Source organism: Exophiala spinifera, assembly GCF_000836115.1.
Source record: "Exophiala spinifera strain CBS 89968 unplaced genomic scaffold supercont1.1, whole genome shotgun sequence".
In the NCBI taxonomy this organism is placed as follows: domain Eukaryota; kingdom Fungi; phylum Ascomycota; class Eurotiomycetes; order Chaetothyriales; family Herpotrichiellaceae; genus Exophiala; species Exophiala spinifera.
In genome coordinates, this window is record NW_015622513.1 from 3,977,322 (window position 1) to 3,997,656 (window position 20,335).

General features: G+C 51.2%; 7 protein-coding genes across 7 annotated transcripts; 4 read left to right on the top strand and 3 right to left on the bottom strand.

The window, feature by feature from the left end:
* Window positions 1-77: 77 nt before the first annotated feature.
* Window positions 78-2,955, bottom strand: PV08_01457 (uncharacterized protein; the record flags this gene model as incomplete). Its single annotated transcript, XM_016375818.1, has 3 exons — window positions 78-310; window positions 366-2,819; window positions 2,877-2,955. 3 exons carry the CDS (start codon window positions 2,953-2,955, stop codon window positions 78-80), a joined length of 2,766 nt encoding a protein of 921 aa, XP_016241094.1.
* A 446-nt stretch (window positions 2,956-3,401) lies between these two features.
* PV08_01458 (uncharacterized protein) lies at window positions 3,402-4,210 on the top strand (the record flags this gene model as incomplete). The annotated part of the gene is made up of 2 exons (XM_016375819.1): window positions 3,402-3,454; window positions 3,529-4,210. 2 exons carry the CDS (start codon window positions 3,402-3,404, stop codon window positions 4,208-4,210), a joined length of 735 nt encoding a protein of 244 aa, XP_016241095.1.
* Window positions 4,211-4,952: 742 nt separating this feature from the next.
* Window positions 4,953-6,015, bottom strand: PV08_01459 (uncharacterized protein; the record flags this gene model as incomplete). Its single annotated transcript, XM_016375820.1, has 3 exons — window positions 4,953-5,517; window positions 5,575-5,849; window positions 5,899-6,015. The coding sequence occupies 3 exons, from the start codon at window positions 6,013-6,015 to the stop codon at window positions 4,953-4,955; spliced, it is 957 nt and encodes a 318-aa protein (XP_016241096.1).
* Window positions 6,016-8,968: 2,953 nt separating this feature from the next.
* On the top strand, window positions 8,969-9,649 carry PV08_01460 (uncharacterized protein; the record flags this gene model as incomplete). The annotated part of the gene is made up of 1 exon (XM_016375821.1): window positions 8,969-9,649. The coding sequence occupies one exon, from the start codon at window positions 8,969-8,971 to the stop codon at window positions 9,647-9,649; it is 681 nt and encodes a 226-aa protein (XP_016241097.1).
* Window positions 9,650-10,542: 893 nt separating this feature from the next.
* PV08_01461 (uncharacterized protein) lies at window positions 10,543-13,740 on the top strand (the record flags this gene model as incomplete). Its single annotated transcript, XM_016375822.1, has 1 exon — window positions 10,543-13,740. One exon carries the CDS (start codon window positions 10,543-10,545, stop codon window positions 13,738-13,740), a length of 3,198 nt encoding a protein of 1,065 aa, XP_016241098.1.
* Window positions 13,741-14,819: 1,079 nt separating this feature from the next.
* Window positions 14,820-18,010, top strand: PV08_01462 (uncharacterized protein; the record flags this gene model as incomplete). The annotated part of the gene is made up of 2 exons (XM_016375823.1): window positions 14,820-15,204; window positions 15,255-18,010. 2 exons carry the CDS (start codon window positions 14,820-14,822, stop codon window positions 18,008-18,010), a joined length of 3,141 nt encoding a protein of 1,046 aa, XP_016241099.1.
* A 969-nt stretch (window positions 18,011-18,979) lies between these two features.
* On the bottom strand, window positions 18,980-19,984 carry PV08_01463 (ATP synthase F1, delta subunit; the record flags this gene model as incomplete). Its single annotated transcript, XM_016375824.1, has 3 exons — window positions 18,980-19,183; window positions 19,298-19,615; window positions 19,832-19,984. 3 exons carry the CDS (start codon window positions 19,982-19,984, stop codon window positions 18,980-18,982), a joined length of 675 nt encoding a protein of 224 aa, XP_016241100.1.
* Between the last annotated feature and the right edge of the window lie 351 nt (window positions 19,985-20,335).

The following is a 20,335-nucleotide window of genomic DNA, read 5'->3' on the forward strand; positions in this document are numbered from 1 at the left end:
CCCTAGGTATTGTGTCCTCCATGGTCCGAATTCGTCCGAACAACACTTTTTACTCTCGTCCCATGCATATATACTACTCATGACAACACAGAGATGATTGCACCCGACAAACCTGCTTCGTCTGTCCGCACAGATACCTTGACCGTGACGCCCGACTTTGCAGAAAACACCATCTTGACTAGCGCAGCAACCCGTCCGCCGGTCACGGACTTGCCGTACAATTTCAGAGTATGCGTGGCGTTGGACAAGACGACGTCTGTGCCTTCGAGAGGTTGTAGGGAAAGGGTTTGGGTGAGTTGTTCTGTCGCATCTGATCAAGGATAGTCAGCATGAGAATACAGAGCCAGGGAGTGGCAGAAACTTACCGGCCAGGCTCTTAACGCTCGCCAGTTGTAATGTGTCGTTGGATTCTTCGCCATTGGCACCTGTCCCTTCCCAAATATGATCGAAGCTACCAGCGAAGGCAGGAGAGACAAAGTCTGCTCCTGTGAGCTCGAGGTTTTCGACCTCATATTCGTCTTCATATCCGCCTTCTTCGGCCTCGCCGGTGGTTGGGTCGATTTCTTTGCTGGTGAATTTGAGGACATTGCCGAATGTGCTGACGGGGAAAGATGCCTCTCCTTCGACCTTTTTGAAAGCGACATAAACGACACCAGGCTCGTTGGTCTTCAAAGCATTGGCAGGAATGATGAACTCTTCTTCAAGGGTCGCTTCTTCGTCTTCCGATGGCGTAGCCAGGACTGAAACATTTTCAATCACCGTCTGGTCCAATGTGTTCTTGATGTCGTATTGGATAACCACATGCTCCTTGAAGATATGCTTGATTGCGGAGACGACGTACTCGGTCTCGCTCTCCGTAAGCGCAACCACAGAGCTGGACTTGAGCACCGGCCCATAAGCGGCAAGCTCGGGTATTCTCGAGAACTCTTGGGTATACTTCTGGGCGGCTGCTGCAGCAGAAGGGCCGTCCGAGAGACCATTTGCCTTTGGCTTGGCTGGGCCGGTGCTTGGAGCCTTGAGTGTTGGAGTGGCAGTAGTAAGCTTCTTCGTGCGTTCCTCGGCCAAAGCCTGCTCCTGTGACACCACTGGAACCTGGCTAATGTCGAAGGCTTTGCTGAAGACCGATTTGTCATCTGATGTCACATACATGACGAGCTTGTGTTCGAAAGTTGGCAATGAGAATGTTGAGTCGTTCTTGACAAAGCGCTCGGCAATTTCGTCTTCTTCCTCCATCAACCGCAAGTTCAACGCGGCCCTATCACGGACTTCGTCATCTGTATCGTCCAAGCATCTCGTCAACAGCACCTTGACGCTCTTCTTGACCTCAGGGTCCTTTTGTCCGACACCAAATTTGGCCAAAGCGGTGACTGCGGCAGCTCTGACCAAAGCATTCTCCAAAACCACTCTGTTGTAGATGTATCGAATGTATTTTGTGGGCTGCGGTGTCTTTGGTCCTTCAACACCAATCAAGTGCAAGATGCGAACGGCAAGCTTTGTGAACTCGCAATCCTCGATGAATTCGCAAAGATGTGACAAGGTTTCTTCTTTGCTGCCAGGTACAAACTTGATCAGGTCAAACATGCTCTCAACAACAGCACGCTTGAATTCATAGCCACCCTCATCACGAAGAATCGTGCTCAGGAATGTAAGCATACCAGCTTGCTTGCTCGGGAATTTCATGCAGAGTGTGCGGATAGCTTCAACAATGGTAATCTTGAACTCGTCCGTGATCTCGGACATGAATCCCTGAATCTGTTTCATCAGTCGGTCAACGCTGGCTTCGTTACCCGTTTTGAGCAGAGTAGTGATAGCAAATGTCGCGATGCTTCGATTGCTGTTGGAGATCAGGGCTTCGATGTCAGGGTTGGCAGAATGGACGGCTTGCGGCTTGAAGGAAGCGAAAGAATGGAGGATCCGAATAGCAGCAAACTTCGTAACTGCTCTAGGGGAAGTCAAGAAGGACTGCAGGACGTGGATCGCCTGAGCTGCCTCGGCATCGGTCACGCCTGGCAAATTGCAGATTGCCTTGGCTGCTTCGAAGTTGACCATCTCGCTCTTGTGTCGCAACCACGTGTCCAGCATCTGCATCATGGGCTTTCTCAGGCTGGGATCCTCTTCAGCAAGTCGAGCTGCCAGTCGGACAAGCATCATGACGCCAGCAGGGCTCTTCACAGCTCCTGCGGCGCCATATTGCTGCACCATCTTTACCAAGGCCATGCGATCGTGAGAGCGCATCTGATACAACAGACCAATCGCATGGTACTGGTTCATATAGTTTGTGTTTGCGGCTGCCAGGGAATGTTGAGAGCTGCCCCCAAAGCTCAAGAAACCGCCGCCAGATTTCGACGACGACGCGGCCTCCTGTGTCTCACTCTGCCACCTTCTGACCACATCTCTCGCGATTGGCAGGAGGTGATACGAGGACACTAGCGCCGCCGAAGAGACTGCTGGAGACTTGTCCACTATGGCAGTCTTTATCAGTCGCTCAATACCTTGGACTGTCGTGGCGTCGATGATTCTACACAGAGCTCGGATAGAATTCGCTTTGTATATGATCTCGCTTCCCACAGTCATATCCTTCATGATAATACTGGTAGACATTATCACATCCTCGGCCGTGTGGGCCAACTCTTTCAAGATCAAATAGACCATTTGGCGTAAGGAGGGGTCCTTGTTCTGGAATAGTTTAGAAATACCGAAAAACAACGTGGTGGCTTCATTAGTAGGAAACTTCTCCCCCGTGAAGAGGAGGACGCCGATCTTCGTGAGCAGTGTGCGGCATTTTCGAGGTGAGATGGGAGAGGAATTGAACAATCGAGCTGAAGTACAATTAGTTGGCGGAAGGTCAGAGTGTTAAAAAAGGCGCAGCAGTATACCATCTTGGAAGACAGAGGTACGGTCCAACCTGAAGCCGACGGAGTGGTCGGCATCCTCGTCCTTCTTTGCGTAACTCATCGTGGATATGGTCCTTCGTGTATTCTTGGTGTCTGTGGGAGTGGATAACGAGGATGCCCAGGAGAGCAGAGAGAGAACAACCGGGGTTTGTTGTGGACTACCGCACGATCATGTCGCGGAGAGAATGGATCAATGAAGAGGAGGTAGCGAGGGAGAGACGGACGTGGAGTGCACGCTGAAAGAGTGTCAACAACGGAAGTGTGTCGACGTGAGGCCGTCGAAAGTCGCAGGGGATGTCTACAGTGTCCTCGCCCAAAGCCAAATTCTTGTGGAGTGCGCGTTGCGCCACACTTGAAAGCCACTGTGGCTGTAGCGAGTCTGCATTGACGACGCTTCAGATCCTTCACTTCATGCCCATCATCGGTGCCTGGTCAAAATACACACCTTACTCGAGCTCAGGATATAAGAACTAAAGGTGTTGCAAAATCTCCCTGTTCGTATTCAGTATGGATATGCCAGTGAATGTGCCAGTGGACGACCCGAATGCGGATACAGAATGGTATGCGACACGAACTGGCCTGTGACTGCCAGTCTCTATGCAAGTAAACATTCATGTTCACACTTTGATTGCAGGAACGATATTCTCCGTAAACATGGCATCATCCCGGAGAAGCCAAAAGACCCAGAGCCGATCATTCAGGAGGCTCTTCTTGAGGCTACACGCAAAGCCCACGAGAACCGGCTCGAGGATAAAGACTTGGACGAACTCGCCGACCTGGAGGATGAAGAGGACGAGGCATTTCTGGAGCAGTACAGGCAACGTCGCCTTGCCGAACTCTCAACGCTTCAAAGGAAGAGTGTATATGGTCAAGTCTATCCGCTTCAGAAGCCTGACTATGCACGAGACGTTACAGACGAGAGCTCGAAAGCATTTGTACTTGTCAACTTGACATCTTCGCTTGGAACAAACGTCGAGTCCCGAGTTTTGACTGAGGTCTGGCGTCAAGCCGCTGCCAAGTATGGCGATATCAAGTTTTGCCAAATAAGAGCGGACCTATGTATCGAAGGGTACCCTGAACGCAACACACCAACGATTCTGATCTACAAGGATGGCGACATCAAGCGGCAGCTTGTAACCCTGGCACAGTTGAACGGACCACGGACGAATCTTCGCAACATCGAGCAGCTTCTCGTGGACGTTGGTGCAATCACCGCGAATGACATGCGGCTTAGGCGGAAAGATAGTGATGAGGAGCTCAGCAACAGCAAGAAGGCCACAGACGACGATAATGATAATGATGATGATTGGGACTAGCGATCAAGCTTCGGGCCGGTCGGGTTATACAGACAAAACAATTCTTGTCGAATGCTGAGACGCTCACAATTTCTCCCCGGCTCTCCCTGAGTTTCAGGATCCGACATCCAGGCACTCTCGAAACGTTCACAGCTCGGTTTCAGTGGCTGATTTTGACGTGAGCAACCAGCCTATAAGGTGCCACTCCTCGGTTACATTTCTTCTGTCGATTCTCAGAAGTCTTGACGAGCGCCGACCAGTGCTGGCAGTGGCCAGGAAACAGACCAGGCTTCCTAGTCTCCTAGCTTGATAGACTGCCCCTGCCTGTTGCTTGTTCGTGGCCGCAAATGACACTTGAACAGCGAATGCAGCAGTAGTGCAGCTGCGTGTTGCTGTAGAGGCGTGTAGGCTGAAGAGAATTCATCTGTTGTCGAGCATGTCTGAGCATTGGAGAACGGTTTAGCTCGTGCACGCTCGGCTCTGGTGCGTTAACGATACTCGACAAAATCTCAAGTGTTGAAGGGCTTCTCAGGGTATACTTTCAGGTTGTCGGACCTGTCACGGCATACAAAGCCGCACTCCCAAGATAAACATATGACCCTGCTCCCAAAGAAGCTCATAAAAATCCTCCAAACACAAAATCTTGTTGACAGATGCACCATGACGCCTCGCTGAAAACAAAAAACCAGGACCACATTTGAACATGGCCATGCATACCAGTGGACCACTTTGGTAAACCCCCTGCATGGGGAGCTGACTTAGTTCAGATCAACTCATCCCGCCCGCCTGCGACCGCGCTCTCGCTAATCGCCTGCCGAACATCGCTCTCCAAAAAGATTGGCCCTTGACCATCACATCTGGCCATCTTCTTTAATCGTTCACATACATCGCCTACATCAACCAGCCCCTTCCTGAACAATTCATGCGCTTGGATATAATCCCAAGTTGCACCAGCGCCGAGTAGCTGTTCGCCAGTCTCGTTATCAATGGTGATAGTCCTCATCGTACCGAAGTGTGCGTATTTGGAGAAGGGTTCTCCTCCAGATGCCATGCTACTGGTGGCGGACCGTGTCTTTGCAGGTATGTCTGTCGGTATGAAGCGCATTGGCCCCACTAATTCATCTGGCTCTTCCATGAATGGCGTAGGCCCGTTAGACGAAGAACCTGACGTAGCCCGTAGAATTTCGTTTTCGGTCGCAATTTTGGCAAGTTCGCGACGTAGCCTTTCATTCTCGCCGTTCAAAGTCATCGACTGATGTTGCAAGGTGGAAAGTTTGGCCTCGAGGTCTTTCACGTGTCTTTCTTTTCTTTCCCTAAAGGCGCGTTGCCTGTTTATGATATCAGCAATCCCATTACTATACTTTGTACGGATGTTAGTGCCCTACGCTGCTCGATTCTGCGCTTTTCGTTTATTTTGTTGCGGTGTCAAAAGGTCCTTCTCTTCACTACTACTTCGGCCAACAACGGTCTCTTCTGCGGGTATTTCTGCTACGGTTGTAGCCACGCCTTTGGAGTCGCCATCAGGTATAGATAACATCGAATCCCGATGCAGATCGAGGGGAGGGGATACGTTATTAGGCTGATGTGGCTGTGCCAGGAATGTTGAGGGATCATAGTGGAAATTTTGCTGGAATGCGGCGAAGGCAGAATCGAAATGATCCTGCGACGCTGTTAGAAGAGCTGGATAGGCATCCAAAAGAGACACTCACGTTGGAAGCGTTAGGATCGAAGTCGTCCAGTGTCGGGGTATGATTGTTGCTGGGCGTTTGAGAGAGTCCAAAGAACTGGTACGGTTGGGGGGCCGAAGTAAAATATGAGAAATCCATTGCTCGGGTGCCTGCTTTGGTAGAAACCGACTTTGAGAATACCGTAGCGACAGAGGCTCAGGCTCGTCACCGTTGCCGCTCAGAGTTGTACCGCAGTTGCACGATCTCGACACTGTTCCCGATTGAAAGAGGGTAGCTGTGCACTATACGCCCGTAGCACAATCCGGGCTTAATACGTAGATACACTTTGGCGTCCTGGAGGCGAGAGTCAAGGGATATCGATTGCAAATTGAGGCCGAGGTTGTCGAGGCCTTGTCTTTCGATGAGGGTAATCAGGAAGAGAGGCGTCAGGGGATCGTCAGCTCGCTCGTGGAGGACATTTCTTCGGCATGAAACCGCTTTTCTCCCAGATGTACGGATAAAGAGAAAGAGAACCGTCAGTGGCTAGATGCCCGAATACAGTCGACGAAGACGGTTGTGATTGAGGAGTATGGCCGTTTTGGAACGCGGCAGCGAGCGACTAGAAGCCTGAAGGATCGCAGGCGATCGGCGTGGATTTCCCCAAACAAAGCCTGAGTCCAGGGATTGGGGGGATCGTGGAGGGGTCGCATCCCAGGGTCCAAAGGGCGAGTACATACTCGTATCATTCGTATTAATGCTATTGTAGCCAGTTCGCAGCACTCAGGGTCTTCCGGCAACGACAACGCCAACAGCACATGTTGATCACCTAACGCCACGTGAACCTCGTATTATGTTATCGCTATCGGGAATGCAGCAGATACAACATGAGGCTTGCAAATGCCCCCAACCTCACAGACTGAGGCTGGGATCAACGCGCTCCAGATGGCTATCGACACTCAAGAATTACCTGCCTTGAGCGTGAGTAAGGGTCCGCTGTTCCTTCAGGAACACACTATGCACTACGACGCTCGAGCAATCCATTCTGGTGGCGTATTAACTAGCCGTTGGCATTGGGCTCCGGACCCAATTTGCGAATGCGGTGTATCCAGATTCCCAGGCCGACATTAGCCTAGTGAACCGTCCATGGTTCTGCAGGACGAGTTACCAGGGCTCGCGCAGTGATGCATGCAAAACAACCAGTCACAGGCGAAAACGATGCCCGAAGCAGGGGGCTTCATGCTTGAGTCAGCAATCTACATTGTCGTCGGTGCCGCTTAGGCATATTGATTGAGCCTCCGCCGTCAGTGTCTCGACAAAATGACGGACAGGCGCCCCCCTGACTATAGAAGCAATCGTTGAGTCGTTGTGCCGGGGAGCAGATTTGGCTTCCCGCCAAAGTTTCCAACGTGGGTCAGGTTCGAGATGGTCAACGCAGGTAAGATCATCCTCAAGTTACATTATCCACGGCTGCAAAGAAGCGCCGTAACATCCAGGCCATAGTTGCGCCCAGACATAAGCGTCAATGTATCATCAAGATTTTCATTCTTCAATAGGATCTGCCGTGGCCCAAGAGTAAGGGGGTTTACCCGTGTCCAGTCAGCGGTGGCAGCAATAGGTCGAACGATGGCTGACTAGGACCCTAGGTTGACCCTGGTGCATATTGGCTTGGGGGCCAGCAACGTGGAAGGGCGACCGCCAGTCGCTGAAGTAAGCGGGAAGAGAACTCGACTCTCTCACTCTTCCCTGGTGGCAGCGGAGATTCTGCGCATTCAGTCACAATACTAATGTACTATGTGCTTGCTCCCTTTCGGCCTGCCTCCGAAGCACGAATGCCTGTACGAGTACTTGGCTTCTCTGTGTGTACAGTATGCTATCCTCTCTAGCTGTCTACCTGGAATGTAGAGGATCACCGCCAAATTAGGCCGCTTCAATCGTGCCACATGAGCTCGGACCAAAGTCTCAAGCAACTACATCAACTGTCGTATTACACGATCTTTTGTACAGCAATAACAGATTCGATTCTTTTATTCCTGGCTTTAGTTGACCCTTATTTGGGTCTACCTATGAGGCGGCACCAGGTCTTCTGCTCGCACAATGCTCGTTGGCGCTCTGAAATCGATGTTTCGCTTAGGAGGTATGAAATGCCGGTACCTCATCACTAAGAAGACACGTGGAGATGACGAAGAAGCCTGAAGATTAGTAAGACATCGCTGGCAACATCGGTAGCCAACAGGACCTACTGAGTAAGAAGGCTGGGTATTTGGCCAGCTGCCTGTCGGTTGCGACAAAGAGATCAGTCGAAGTAAACAGATGACGAATGTTAATATTGCATTGCGAGCGATGGATCAATTGCGTACTCCATATGGTATCGCTGGACATCGAAAACGAAATGATACATGTGGTAGTTGGCAGAGGCTGGTGCTGGGAACCTGTGAAGGGGCCTAAAGTACCTGGATTGCTGCCAATGGGGCGTTTGTGGGACACGTCTACCACACCCAACGTACAATAGTCCGCTGTCTGCTGCTGCCAGTACGAGCACGGAGTCACTGTGGCGGCATGGGATTGAGATTGAGTGGCTTGCATTTTATCCTCACCCACACATTGTTTTCTCTACACCGGCTGGCGGTTCCGCGCGATGGATAGCGCCTCTCTATTCTTTCGTTAAGCAGGCAAATCAGACTACATCCTCAATTTGACCCCCAGCTTCTCGGCTCAGGAGCTTCGTTACCTCCATTCGCCTTGCCAACGGTGTATCATCCATAACATTCTCCACGGCACTTGGGCGGAAGATTTGAGTTCGTGGTCGGCTTGAAAACAGACCTGTCAATTTCATTCCGCCTGACGGTGTCTTTCTCGATACAAAAGAACCCAACTGCCACGACTCGGAGTTTCGATTTTTAGGCACAGGACTCAAGAAGTAACAAATATCTATTCACACAATTGGGGGAGGACTTTTCTAGCAATGTTCCATTCCTCATAATGCGAGCATCTCAACACCACAGTCGTGGTTTTATGGCTGATTCTGGTGCGACGGCATATCGATGCATTTTGCTAACCTTGATTGCGGATCCATCGACTCATAATCTCAAACGGCACGCGCACAGCGTCTAAAATGGAATTTTCATCATCATCTTCAGAGGCAAGCTCCTCAAGGTCCAACCGAGATGCCAGATTTACCGGGCTCAACAGTCCCTCTGAGGCATCAAACACTGGCAAAGCCCCGGAAGGTCCTCCCCAATTCGACATCATTGCATGGTATCCAAAGCACCAGAGCTGTCAGAAATATTTCATCGACCATGCTCAGCATGAACCCCTTGTTCAAGCTTTTGCAGCCTTCATCAACATCTTGCTGCCCTTTCAGCGACAGCCGCATCCGATTTACAGCACAACAAGCTCGCGGAGTGGTAAGGCGAGGGTAGAAAGGGAGAGGACATCCAGCAGCACTTCCGAACCAGCAGCAGCTGCATCGTCAGTCTCTCTGATCCCGTACATCCGTCGTTTGGTCGTTACCGGTATGGATGTGCCGCAGGTGCTGCACGGATTCTTTGGCGATAACTGGCGGCCTGGCATTGGCCCCCAGCGGGAACAGGAAAGGCGCAACTATCTTTTTGCAGCAAAGAGTGGAGGCTGGGCGTCTGTCAAGCGTGACTACGATATGCTGCCCCTCGAGACAGTGCCCTTTATACGGCCACTGTTTGACCCGACCGACGGGGAACTTGAAGCTGCCGAACGGACGTGGAGTGAATGGCTTGCGCTGGAAGACTGGATGGTTGGATCTCGGGCACCAGAGTAAAACAGGTGAAATATGCTGTATGTTACATCTTCAGAGCCGGCGACTCACTTTCCACGCAAGAAACACCCGTCATAGCACCTGCTTCTGTGTTTATCCTCCGCCAAAGTGAGGCTTTTGTTTGGGAGGGGCAGCACGGTTTTGTGACATCTGCAGAGATAACCAGTCCTGGAGGCATAACCTGTACATCCTTATCCTTTATAGTGAAGATGACACTGTTGGGCAGTATTAACACCGCCATATCACTGGGGTCTCAGAGGATGGGAGCATCCAGCAGCGAGCTTTAGCAGCTTTTACTAGCGGTTCATGTCAGCCTCGTTGAACTAGCGCGAGGCTGACGGCGGGAATTTCTAACGCCACTTTCGTATTATTTGATCCGAGATATCAACGTTCTACCTCCGGAGGGACTTGTGATAATGACTTTACATTCACAAAGCACTTAACTTTCTTGTTCTCTACCTTCACTTCTCATTTTTGGATTCGACACCCTTCAAACCGTTGCTAAGCGTCCCAATGACGACGACTGCGCACCCCACTTCTGATTGACTTTCATATGAAGTTACCGTCCAAGAGGTCTTGTCGACGGGAATGATTCGCCACCTCTTCATTACAGAAGAGTGCCCATGAATATCCCCCACGGCCTTCGTGGCGCTGACTATATCGCCCTCTCAACGATACATCATGGCTGCCAATGCGCGCATGCTGCTAGACCCCAAGTCGATGAAGACGAAATCAAGGCCCGAAGGTAATACCCAGTCGTCTTATATTCTTGCCTTTCAGTCTCACCTTACCCAGAGGGTCGCTTGACTCTAATTATGCGCTGCGCTTTTCCATCACCCAACTTTCTTTGAATTCACATCTGATATCTGGCAGCCAACGATTCATCTACGGGCAACATGTCTCCGAAGCACAAGAGCATTCCATCATTCAATCAGGCTGACCCATCACGCTCAAACGCGCAGCTGCCATATAGCCCCGCACGACATTCTGAGCATCGGGCACTGCTAGATCCACGGTCAATTGTACAGCCTAAGCGGTCTCAGATTTCAAGCTTCAGTCCAGTCCAACCAACATTTCACAGTGGTGCAGACGATAATGTTACGCATCCACATTCCTCCCCTCCTACTGGCCTAAATCGCCAGCACAGCGGCCCTCGATCTCTCTTAGAGGCTGTGCATGGTGTAGAATCGAGAGTCGATCATCCACGGAAGAAGATCAAGCCAAGTCCTAATCCTGGGAGCGCCGAGCCAAAAAAGGCCTCGAGCTATTCGCATCATCCCAGCAGCGGCATTATTGGCGGCTACATGCGCCCCAATCCTGAAAAGTCTGCCGAGGATACCCTGAGATCTCTGGTCGACCTCACGAATGACGACGAAGGAGATGCAGACGATGACATTGAGATTGTGTCTTCCAGGAGCTTGGATGACGAAGAAGTCTGCTACGGCCATTTCTCGACCATCGTACACGCCCACCGTATTCCCAAACCTAAAAACATTTCGACTTTTCACGGCGAGAAGGAATGGCCTGTCATGAAATGTACTCTCCTACGAACGCGATCCAAGGACACCGTCATTGAAGTCTCTGATCCCTGGGGTGTTGTGTTCGGTAAGGTGAACGCCGACTTTGCCGCAGCTCTCGCACCGGTTCTGGATGGCCTGACAGGAGTGCGAACGCAAGCGAGACTAATAAACCGTCGCAAAAAGCCAAATGAATGGCCTCACGTTGAATGCTCCGAAACATTGAAAATGGTCGTGAATGTCTATGGGCGAAGAAAGGATGTCGCAAGAGTCGGTCGCCACTTTGGACAACATAATTTCTGGTTTCGCCCACCAATGGCTCCTGAGCCTGGTATCCCAATTGTTAATCCACACGTAAAGAGGGATCCACTTCCCCCGACTCCCAGGAAGACGGGACAGAGCAACATTCTTTCTGATACCCGTACTCTGGAAGAAGCAACGGAAGCTGTATCGAAGCTCTTCGACTCATTTGCGGAGGCTAGAAGTGCCTTGGAAGAGAGCTCGCCACCATCATCTGTCATCACAACACCTCTGTTAAGCCATCAAAAACAGGCGCTCACGTTCATGCTACGCCATGAGAGAGCGAGAACATTCGGGACTGAAGAATCGGATAATTCTTCTCTATGGAGACGGATGACCACTAAGACAGGCGCCACGATCTACCGCGAGGTTGTCAGTGGCATATCGGTAAAAGATGAGCCAGAACAAGTCTTTGGAGGACTACTTGCCGATGTCATGGGCCTGGGAAAGACTTTGGAAGCTCTGTCGTTGATCGCGAGCACATTGGACGAGGCAATGGAATTCAGCAAGGAGAAGACAATCCGGGACGACCAGAACGTGCTTCTAGCGAACACCCAGGCAACATTGATTGTCTGCCCTACCAGTACGGTCAAAAACTGGGAAGATCAAATTATAGCACATATGGATCCGGCTGCCGTGTCTTATTATGTTTATCATGGCACAAACCGAGAACGCAACCCGTACAAGTTGTCAAAGTACGACATCATCATTGCAACCTACGGTGTTGTAGCCTCAGAGTTCTCGGGCAGGGGAGCTCCTAGTGTCACTCCATTAAAGCAGTTGAAGTGGTTCAGAATTATACTGGACGAGGCTCACACAATTCGAGAACACAAAGCGCAGCAATCGCAAGCCATCTACAGCTTAGAAGCGCAGCGTCGATGGTGCTTAACCGGAACTCCGATTCAAAATCGGCTAGACGATCTAGGGTCACTGACTAGGTTTCTGCGACTCTATCCATACGACACCCCAGCCCGATTCAATCAGTACATCAGAGGCCCGGCTCAAGCCGGAGACCCGAGTTTCCTGAAAGCGCTGCGGGTATTCGTCGACTCTTTTACCCTCCGACGACTGCGAGATCAGATCGATCTGCCGGAGAGGAAAGACTTTGTGGACTTGCTTGACTTCTCTCCCGAAGAACGGCAACTACATGATTTCTTCAAGGAAATTGCACACGTGCAGATTCAGGAGTTGGCACATATGAAACAGAAGAACAGTGGAGTGCAGCATCATGTTCTTCGTGGTATCATGACGCTACGGCTGATTTGTGCCCACGGTCGTGATCTCCTGAAGGAGAAGGATCTTGAGAAGCTGAAGGGCATCAGTAAGAGCGAGGCTATTGACCTTGATCACTATATGCCGACGACGATCTCCAGGCAAACAGCCTATGAATCACTGAACCTGATGACTGAGGCCGATCTTGATCTCTGCAGACGATGTGAGCGCCGCATTACGGAAATCGAGTTCGAAGACGAGCACGGCATCCGCTGCTATGTCTTGCCATGCTTCGATTTGATCTGCGCAGAATGCTTCGCGTCAGACAAAGGCACCTTCGACACGAGGCCCGATAAAGAACCAGTGACTTGCCCATACTGCTTCAAGGAAATCGCCGCGCAATACGTTGGATTTAGCGGATCCACTGCGCAAGAGATATTAGCAGCTCCAGATGACAATATCGCAGAGGACGAGGACGAAACGGCCATGCACACATATCATGGGCCACACACCAAAACAAAAGCGCTCTTGCAGGATATTGCCGCGATGCACATGGACAGTCAGGCTTTCGAGGCTGCGGGAGAACCACCGCTCAAGTGTGTCGTATTCTCGGAATTCACTTCACACCTCGACTTGATCGAGATTGCGCTGCGCGACAATGGATACTCGTTCGTGAGGGTCGATGGCAAAATGTCACTCAACAACCGAAAGAAAGCCATGGATGCATTGGCGTCGGACAACAACGTTACAATTCTCCTTGCATCGATCAAGGCGGCCGGGCAAGGACTGAATCTCACAGCGGCGTCCCGAGCTTTCATCATGGAGCCCATGTGGAATCCAGCGGCAGAGGCACAAGCTGTCGATCGAATTTATCGAATCGGGCAGACGCGACCAGTCTTGGTAAAAAGGTATCAGATGAAAGACAGCATCGAGAGAAAGATCGTCGAGCTGCAGAAGCGCAAGCAGCAGTTGGCAGACGTGTCTTTAAACCAGAATCACAGGCAGCTCAGCAAAAAGGAGGTGCGAGAACAACATATGAAGGAGATTTTGGCTCTTTTCAAGTAGATCATGACAGCTGGCGGATTGGGTGCTGCGCTTGAGATACTGGACTTGGAGCTACAGTTGCTAGCGCTGGCGTGGTGAATCAATTCGGCGCTTTTTGAGATGTATCACCATTATTTGCTTTCCCCGAGCACTAAAAGACAAATAGAAAATCAAGATAAACCTACCTGCCGAGGAGGATATGCCGTGATCGAGGACGGAGAACCCAGTAGCCATTTACTCCGTATCAGACGCCCTTAGCAGTATCCATACATACAACGTTGTGAGCGCGTTTTCTGACCGATGTCGATCGGTTGAGCGACGATCGATGGTCCGCCGCTTGCTATGGAGGACATCCACATTGACTCCTTCGCATCTCCATACAGTATGGAGTTCAATAGTACCTCTAGGCACATGGAGTCTGCGACTTAGTTAGTGGCAAGCTTACCTAAACCTGGTCCTAGGTTAACCGGGCCACCTGAAGCACGCGTCACGAAGCCGGGAGTTTTCTAGGTTTGGGTGGCTGAAATGCCATAAAACTGTTGAATTTGCCATGTGCAGTTTTTGGCTAGCGAGCCGGGTTAACTAAGTTAGTGGGCGTTAGTGAAGCAAAGGAACGAGCCTCCAGGCGGCGATAGGCTATCAATGCCCGCATTATCAGCCACTGACGCCTGGAACGACAGGCCCCTCCAGGCTAAGTGTCGGCCAATGCTGTCGCCATTATTGCCTTCCCAATCCAGAGCCCGCGCCGCCCATGTTCCTGGCTCATGTTCTGGTGAACCTTGCAGCTGTCATCTCCGTCCAGTGAAGAAAGCTTGATGAATTTATTGACTTTTGCTTTCGACCAAGGAGACATGGACTTGAGTGCGAAAATTACTTCATTCGCGATCACTGCTCATCTTTGAGGCTCATCCATAGCTGCGTTCCTTCCTCGTTCGTCCAGCGTGCTGCGGGACCGAGATTGAGTTCCAGTGATCTTTTTGAACAGCGACCGCTTCCCAAGCCCGCATTTGTTCTTTTTCGGTGGTACGGGTGGACCGTTAGACCTACATTGACTGCCTTCTCTTGTCCCTTCACCGTCCTCATCGCCGGCCTTGTACAGAATGGTTGTCGTCGATCACCACGAGTACCTTTGCGAGGAAGAGAAGCGTCTGAAAGAAGACCGTGAGCGAACAAAATATTGGAAAAAATGGGGGCCATATGTCTCCGAACGGCAGTGGGCGACGGTTCGTGAGGACTACTCTGATAACGGAGATGCTTGGAGTCACTTCTCTCACGATCAATCCCGATCCAGAGCGTACCGATGGGGCGAAGACGGCATTGCTGGTGTCTCTGACAGCCATGGCTTGCAGAACATTGCCTTTGCCTTTTGGAACGAGAAGGATGAATTCTTGAAGGAAAGGCTCTTTGGTCTGAGCAATCCCCAGGGCAATCATGGCGAGAGTATCAAGGAGGCACACTTCCATGTGGATAACACACCTACCCACTGTGAGTCTTGCCCAAGGATCATGTCTCGACAGTGCTAATTTCGAGTGCAGCATACATGAAATACCTCTACAAATATCCCCAGAGAAAATTTCCCTACGAGCAGTTGATCGAGGAGAATGCAAAGCGAGGAAAACACGAGCGCGAGTACAACATCATCGACTCGGACGCTTTCAAGGACAATCGGTACTTCGATATCTTCATTGAGACATGTAAGGAGACGGATGACCCCGAAGAACTTCTGTTCCGAGTGACGGCATACAACCGGGGGCCAGAGGCCGCACCTCTTCACATCATCCCGCACATGTGGTTCAGAAATACCTGGACTTGGGGGCATGAATCTGAGAAGCTGAAGCCGAATGTTCGCATGGTTGGCCCCATGACTGCCCAGTCCAAGCACCACAAGCTGGGCACTCGGTTTTTCCAAATGTCAGCGTCTCCCGGATGCGGCCCGGATGCCGATGATGTCCATCCGCAACTCATGTTTACGGAGAATGACACCAACAATGAACGGCTGTATCAAGTTAAGAACAAGCAGCCGTATGTCAAGGACGCTTTCCATCGCTGGATTGTTGACGAGGAGAAGGGCGCTATCAATCCCCGATGTTCGGGAACGAAATGTGCCGCGTGGTATGACTTTGGACAAGGCGAGGGTGTTCCTCCTGGGGAATGTGCCGTGGTCAGGTTTCGATTGTCACGCAAGTATGATGGCTATCTCAATGAGGAGCTTCTCGACGACATCATGGAGCAAAGGCGCCAGGAAGCCGATGAATTCTACTACCGCATTAGCCCTCTGCCAATGGCCGATGACCTAAGGAACATCCAGAGACAAGCACTGTCGGGTATGCTATGGTGCAAACAGCACTACTACTTTATTTGGGATCAATGGGCCAACGGTGACCCCAATATGCCTCCACCACCGCCTAACCGGAAGAACGTCCGAAACTCACATTGGAAGCATATGTATCTCGATGACATACTGTCCATGCCCGACTCCTGGGAGTATCCATTCTTTGCTGCATGGGACTCTGCCTTCCACTGCATCCCCCTTGCCATGGTTGACCCCGAGTTTGCAAAGAAACAGCTCGATCTGTTCACTCGAGAATGGTACATGCATCCTAATGGGCAGTTGCCCGCGTATGAGTGGAACTTTGGAGACGTCAACCCGCCTGTGCATGCTTGGGCTGTTTTCAGAACCTTCAAGATTGAACGAAAAATGTACGGTCGACAGGATCTCGACTTTCTCGAACGTGTTTTCCAAAAGCTGCTCCTCAACTTTACGTGGTGGGTCAACCGCAAAGATTTCGACGGCAAGAATGTGTTCGAAGGCGGTTTTCTAGGTCTGGACAACATCGGCTTGTTCAACCGCTCCGAACCTTTGCCCACAGGAGGTGTGCTTGAGCAGGCAGACAGTACAGGGTGGATGGCTTTCTACTGCCTTTGCATGCTCAACATCTCTCTGGAGCTGGCCAAGCATCGACGTACTTACGAAGACATTGCTTCCAAATTCTTTGAACACTTCATCCTAATATCCGATGCCATGACATTCAGGTCGGGTGGACAGGAGACAAGTTTGTGGAACGATGAAGACGGCTTCTACTATGATGCGATCTCTTGGGGCGGGCCTTGGACGCAGCAGATGCCTGTACGATCCCTGGTTGGCCTGATTCCACTGTATGCTGTCCTGACTCTCGAACCGGAGCTTATCAACAAATTTCCCAATTTCAAACGCAGAATGGACTGGTTTATTGAGAATCGCCACGACGTGGCAGAACGCAATATCGCCTCTATGCGCAAGAGAGGTAAAGACCAGCGCCTCTTGTTGTCGTTAGTCAGCAAGGACAGGCTGGAAAAGATCCTCAAACGAATGCTCGATGAGACTGAATTCCTGTCTGATCACGGCATCCGAAGCTTGTCCAAATACCATGAAAACCATCCGTACAGCATGGACGTGAACGGTCAGAAATTTGGCGTCAGCTATGTTTCTGGAGACTCGGATTCCGGCCTCTTTGGCGGCAATTCCAATTGGCGTGGGCCTATCTGGATCGCTGTGAACTTTTTGCTTGTCGAGTCTCTCCTCCGATTCTACATGTTCTACGGCACCAGCTTCCAAGTCGAGTGCCCCACAGGCTCCGGTGAATACATGCATCTGGGCCATGTGGCAGAAGAGATCCAGCATCGTCTGCAACATCTTATGGTCCGGGACCACGAAGGCCGCCGGGCGATCAACGCAGGCAACGACACGCTCGACTATGATCCACACTGGAGAGACTACTTGTGGTTCTTTGAGTTCTTTGACGGTGATACGGGCCGTGGACTCGGAGCCTCGCACCAGTGCGGCTGGACTGGTCTGATGGCCAAGATGATCCACGACACCGGTATCAATTGCCGCCTGCCTCAGACTCCAAGGACTCCTTCCACAGCTGCGTCTCACTACTTTGACGACATCTACGGCCGCGGCCTTACCAGGAAGAACACGTATGTTGGAACCCCAGGTCCAGGGCCGCGCATGCGACGATCGTCGACGTCTCGGTCCCTTGGGAACCGGTCCAGCTTCGTGTCCAGCGTCAACGGCGACGATGCAGAGTCCCAGAACGGCGATAACCACGGCTATTTCCCCAAAGTGCCGTCTCAGACTGCAATGTCCGAGTCAGACGCGTGGGGCGAGGAGGACAAGCTGGAGAAGGAGCGTCGCAAGAGCGTCGCTGACACCCACTTCGAAAAATACGTCGGAGAGCAGCTTGATCGACTCAAGACCGAGGAGAGTGTTGCCGTTTACGAGGATGAGTTTGAAGCTCAATTGGATTAAGCTTGGGGTCCAGCGTGTCCAGCGTGTCCAGCGAGTCCCGAGTAGGTTGGGCAAGTGGAGGAAGTACGATCACGATACGGCTGTAGATGACAGGTATACGACGGGTACTCTATGCAAAGTAGGAGGATGAGTCACTATCAGTCAACCGGGTTTTCGGGAAGGGCAGAAGTCAAGAAACAAAAAGCATCAGGAAGGATGAGGAGGAAAAGCAAACAAAAACAAAAAAAGTGAACTTACTTTGGCAAGCATTCCCCAAAAAGATGAGAGCGCGCATCACAGAGGTGGAAGGAAGCCTGCTAGGTAGGTCTCTTCTATCGTCTCGTCTCGTCTCGTCGAGAGTACCATCTGCCGATTGTAGGGAGCAGAGATCACACATTAATCAACCCTGTACATACCTATATACAGATCTTTTGAGTGACAATGGAAACTTGGGAGGGAGATTTATTTATCCTCGTAGTCGAACGTCACCGCGTAGTGATATATGTATGTATCTCTGATGCCCACGAATGGACGGAGTGCTGGATGACTGACTGACTGCTGCTGTTCAAACCCCCCCCCCCCCCCCTCCCCTGGGCTCGACTTGGATTGCGGTCATTGAGCAACGCAAGGACATGTCGAAACGAGAGATCATATGAAACTCGAAAGTGAATCAGTGATTGGGCGGATTTCATAGCAAGAAAAGAGACAGATCCAGTTGTAGGTTTGAATGATGGATGAATTGATGAGTTTTATATACACATCTCTCGTTCTTCCTCTCCTCCCCCATACTCAACCTGATACCCAGACAAAGGCCCTGCTGGTACGAGGCTGGAACACAGCAACAACACTACCAATTCTCTCCATGTGCGATCTATTTTGTTTTCGTTGGCATGTGGCGACCGCTCCGTCCTTTTGTCGAGAAGCAACCCCTTCGCGAGCAGCTCCTGCGACTCTTTCTCTCCAGAAAAAAATTTCTTCATTATCTCTTTTTTACACGGTATCAGTAAGCATCTTGTTCATCTTGGAGATCTTGCTAGCCACGCTCAGGTCGATGGTGCGCTCGCCGATTTCCACAACGAGACCGCCGAGGATATCTGGGTTGACTTTTGTCACGGTCTTGAGCTTCTTGCCCTGGCTGTATTCCGACTTGGCGATGGCCGCTTCGAGACGTTTGAGTAATTTATCGTCGAGTTTCTGTTCGGTGAGAAATTAGTACACTACTGATCTTGTCATCGCCTCCAGGGGGGTCCGCCAAATTGGTACCACCCCTGACAAGGAAAGGCGATTGATGTAATGGAAAAGACGTACGCTTGCACTTGTGACGGTCAATTCCACCTCTCCCTTGGCGGCGCTTATGAGGGTGCCGAACTTTTCGCACACGCTCTCGAGCAGGCCCAGACGGTTGTTCTCGGCGAGCGCGGAGAGGAAGTTCTTGACGGTGCCGGTCTTGTCGACACCACCGGTGTGCTTCTCGAGTTCCGCGACAATTTGGGACTTGTCGGAATCCGAGAGCGTGGGTGCCGCGATGATGGTTTGCAGTTTAGGGTCGGACTTGAGAATCTGAGAAAGGCTGGAGATTGCTTTGGAGGTCGGGTCCAACACGTTTTGTTTGGCGGCGGCCGTATACTGTTTTATAGCAAGCAGAACTTGGTTAGCCAATTTGTCCATCGTTCCCAGAGTGAATCCTTTTTCCATGTCTTCTTCTCAACAAGCAAGGATAAGATAGTGTCGACGGTCGTGAATCAGCTAGGCTTCGTGTGCACCATGTCCACCTCCACCACCACGAGAGCGTCCAACCCCAAACTCCTGCTCCACCATTCCAAGGACAGTAATGAGACGTACCAAAGCGTTTGCATATGTTCCGTCGACACCGAACAGAGCGACGGGGGGCTTGGTGTCTGCGCTTGCAGGAGCAGCGTAGGTGCGGATAGCTGTTCGGGGAGCTGTACGACGAGCGGCAGCGAAAGCTGGCCGCATGAGCCTTGAGGACATCATCTTGCGAGGGATCGAGAGGCTGTCAAGCTCAAAAAAAGGTGACGAAACGAGCTTGAGGAGGGGAGATTCAAGAAGGACGAAATCAATTCCTGCGGAACGAGTAGCTTCCAAGATCGTTGACGGTCAAATTGAAGCTGCACCCGAAAACGAGCTAGTCCGAATTGGGAACCGCCTTTTCACGACTTTGGGCGCTTTTACCTGGCACAAGCATCACGGTCGTGTCTACGATGGATGAAACGCTGCACACTGTCCTTCACTTTTTTCTAGATGATTTTGATGTTCCCAAGTCTGCCAGAGCGCTGGCAATGCTATGCTATGCTAGTCAGTTCTGAGATCGCCAACTCCATGAAA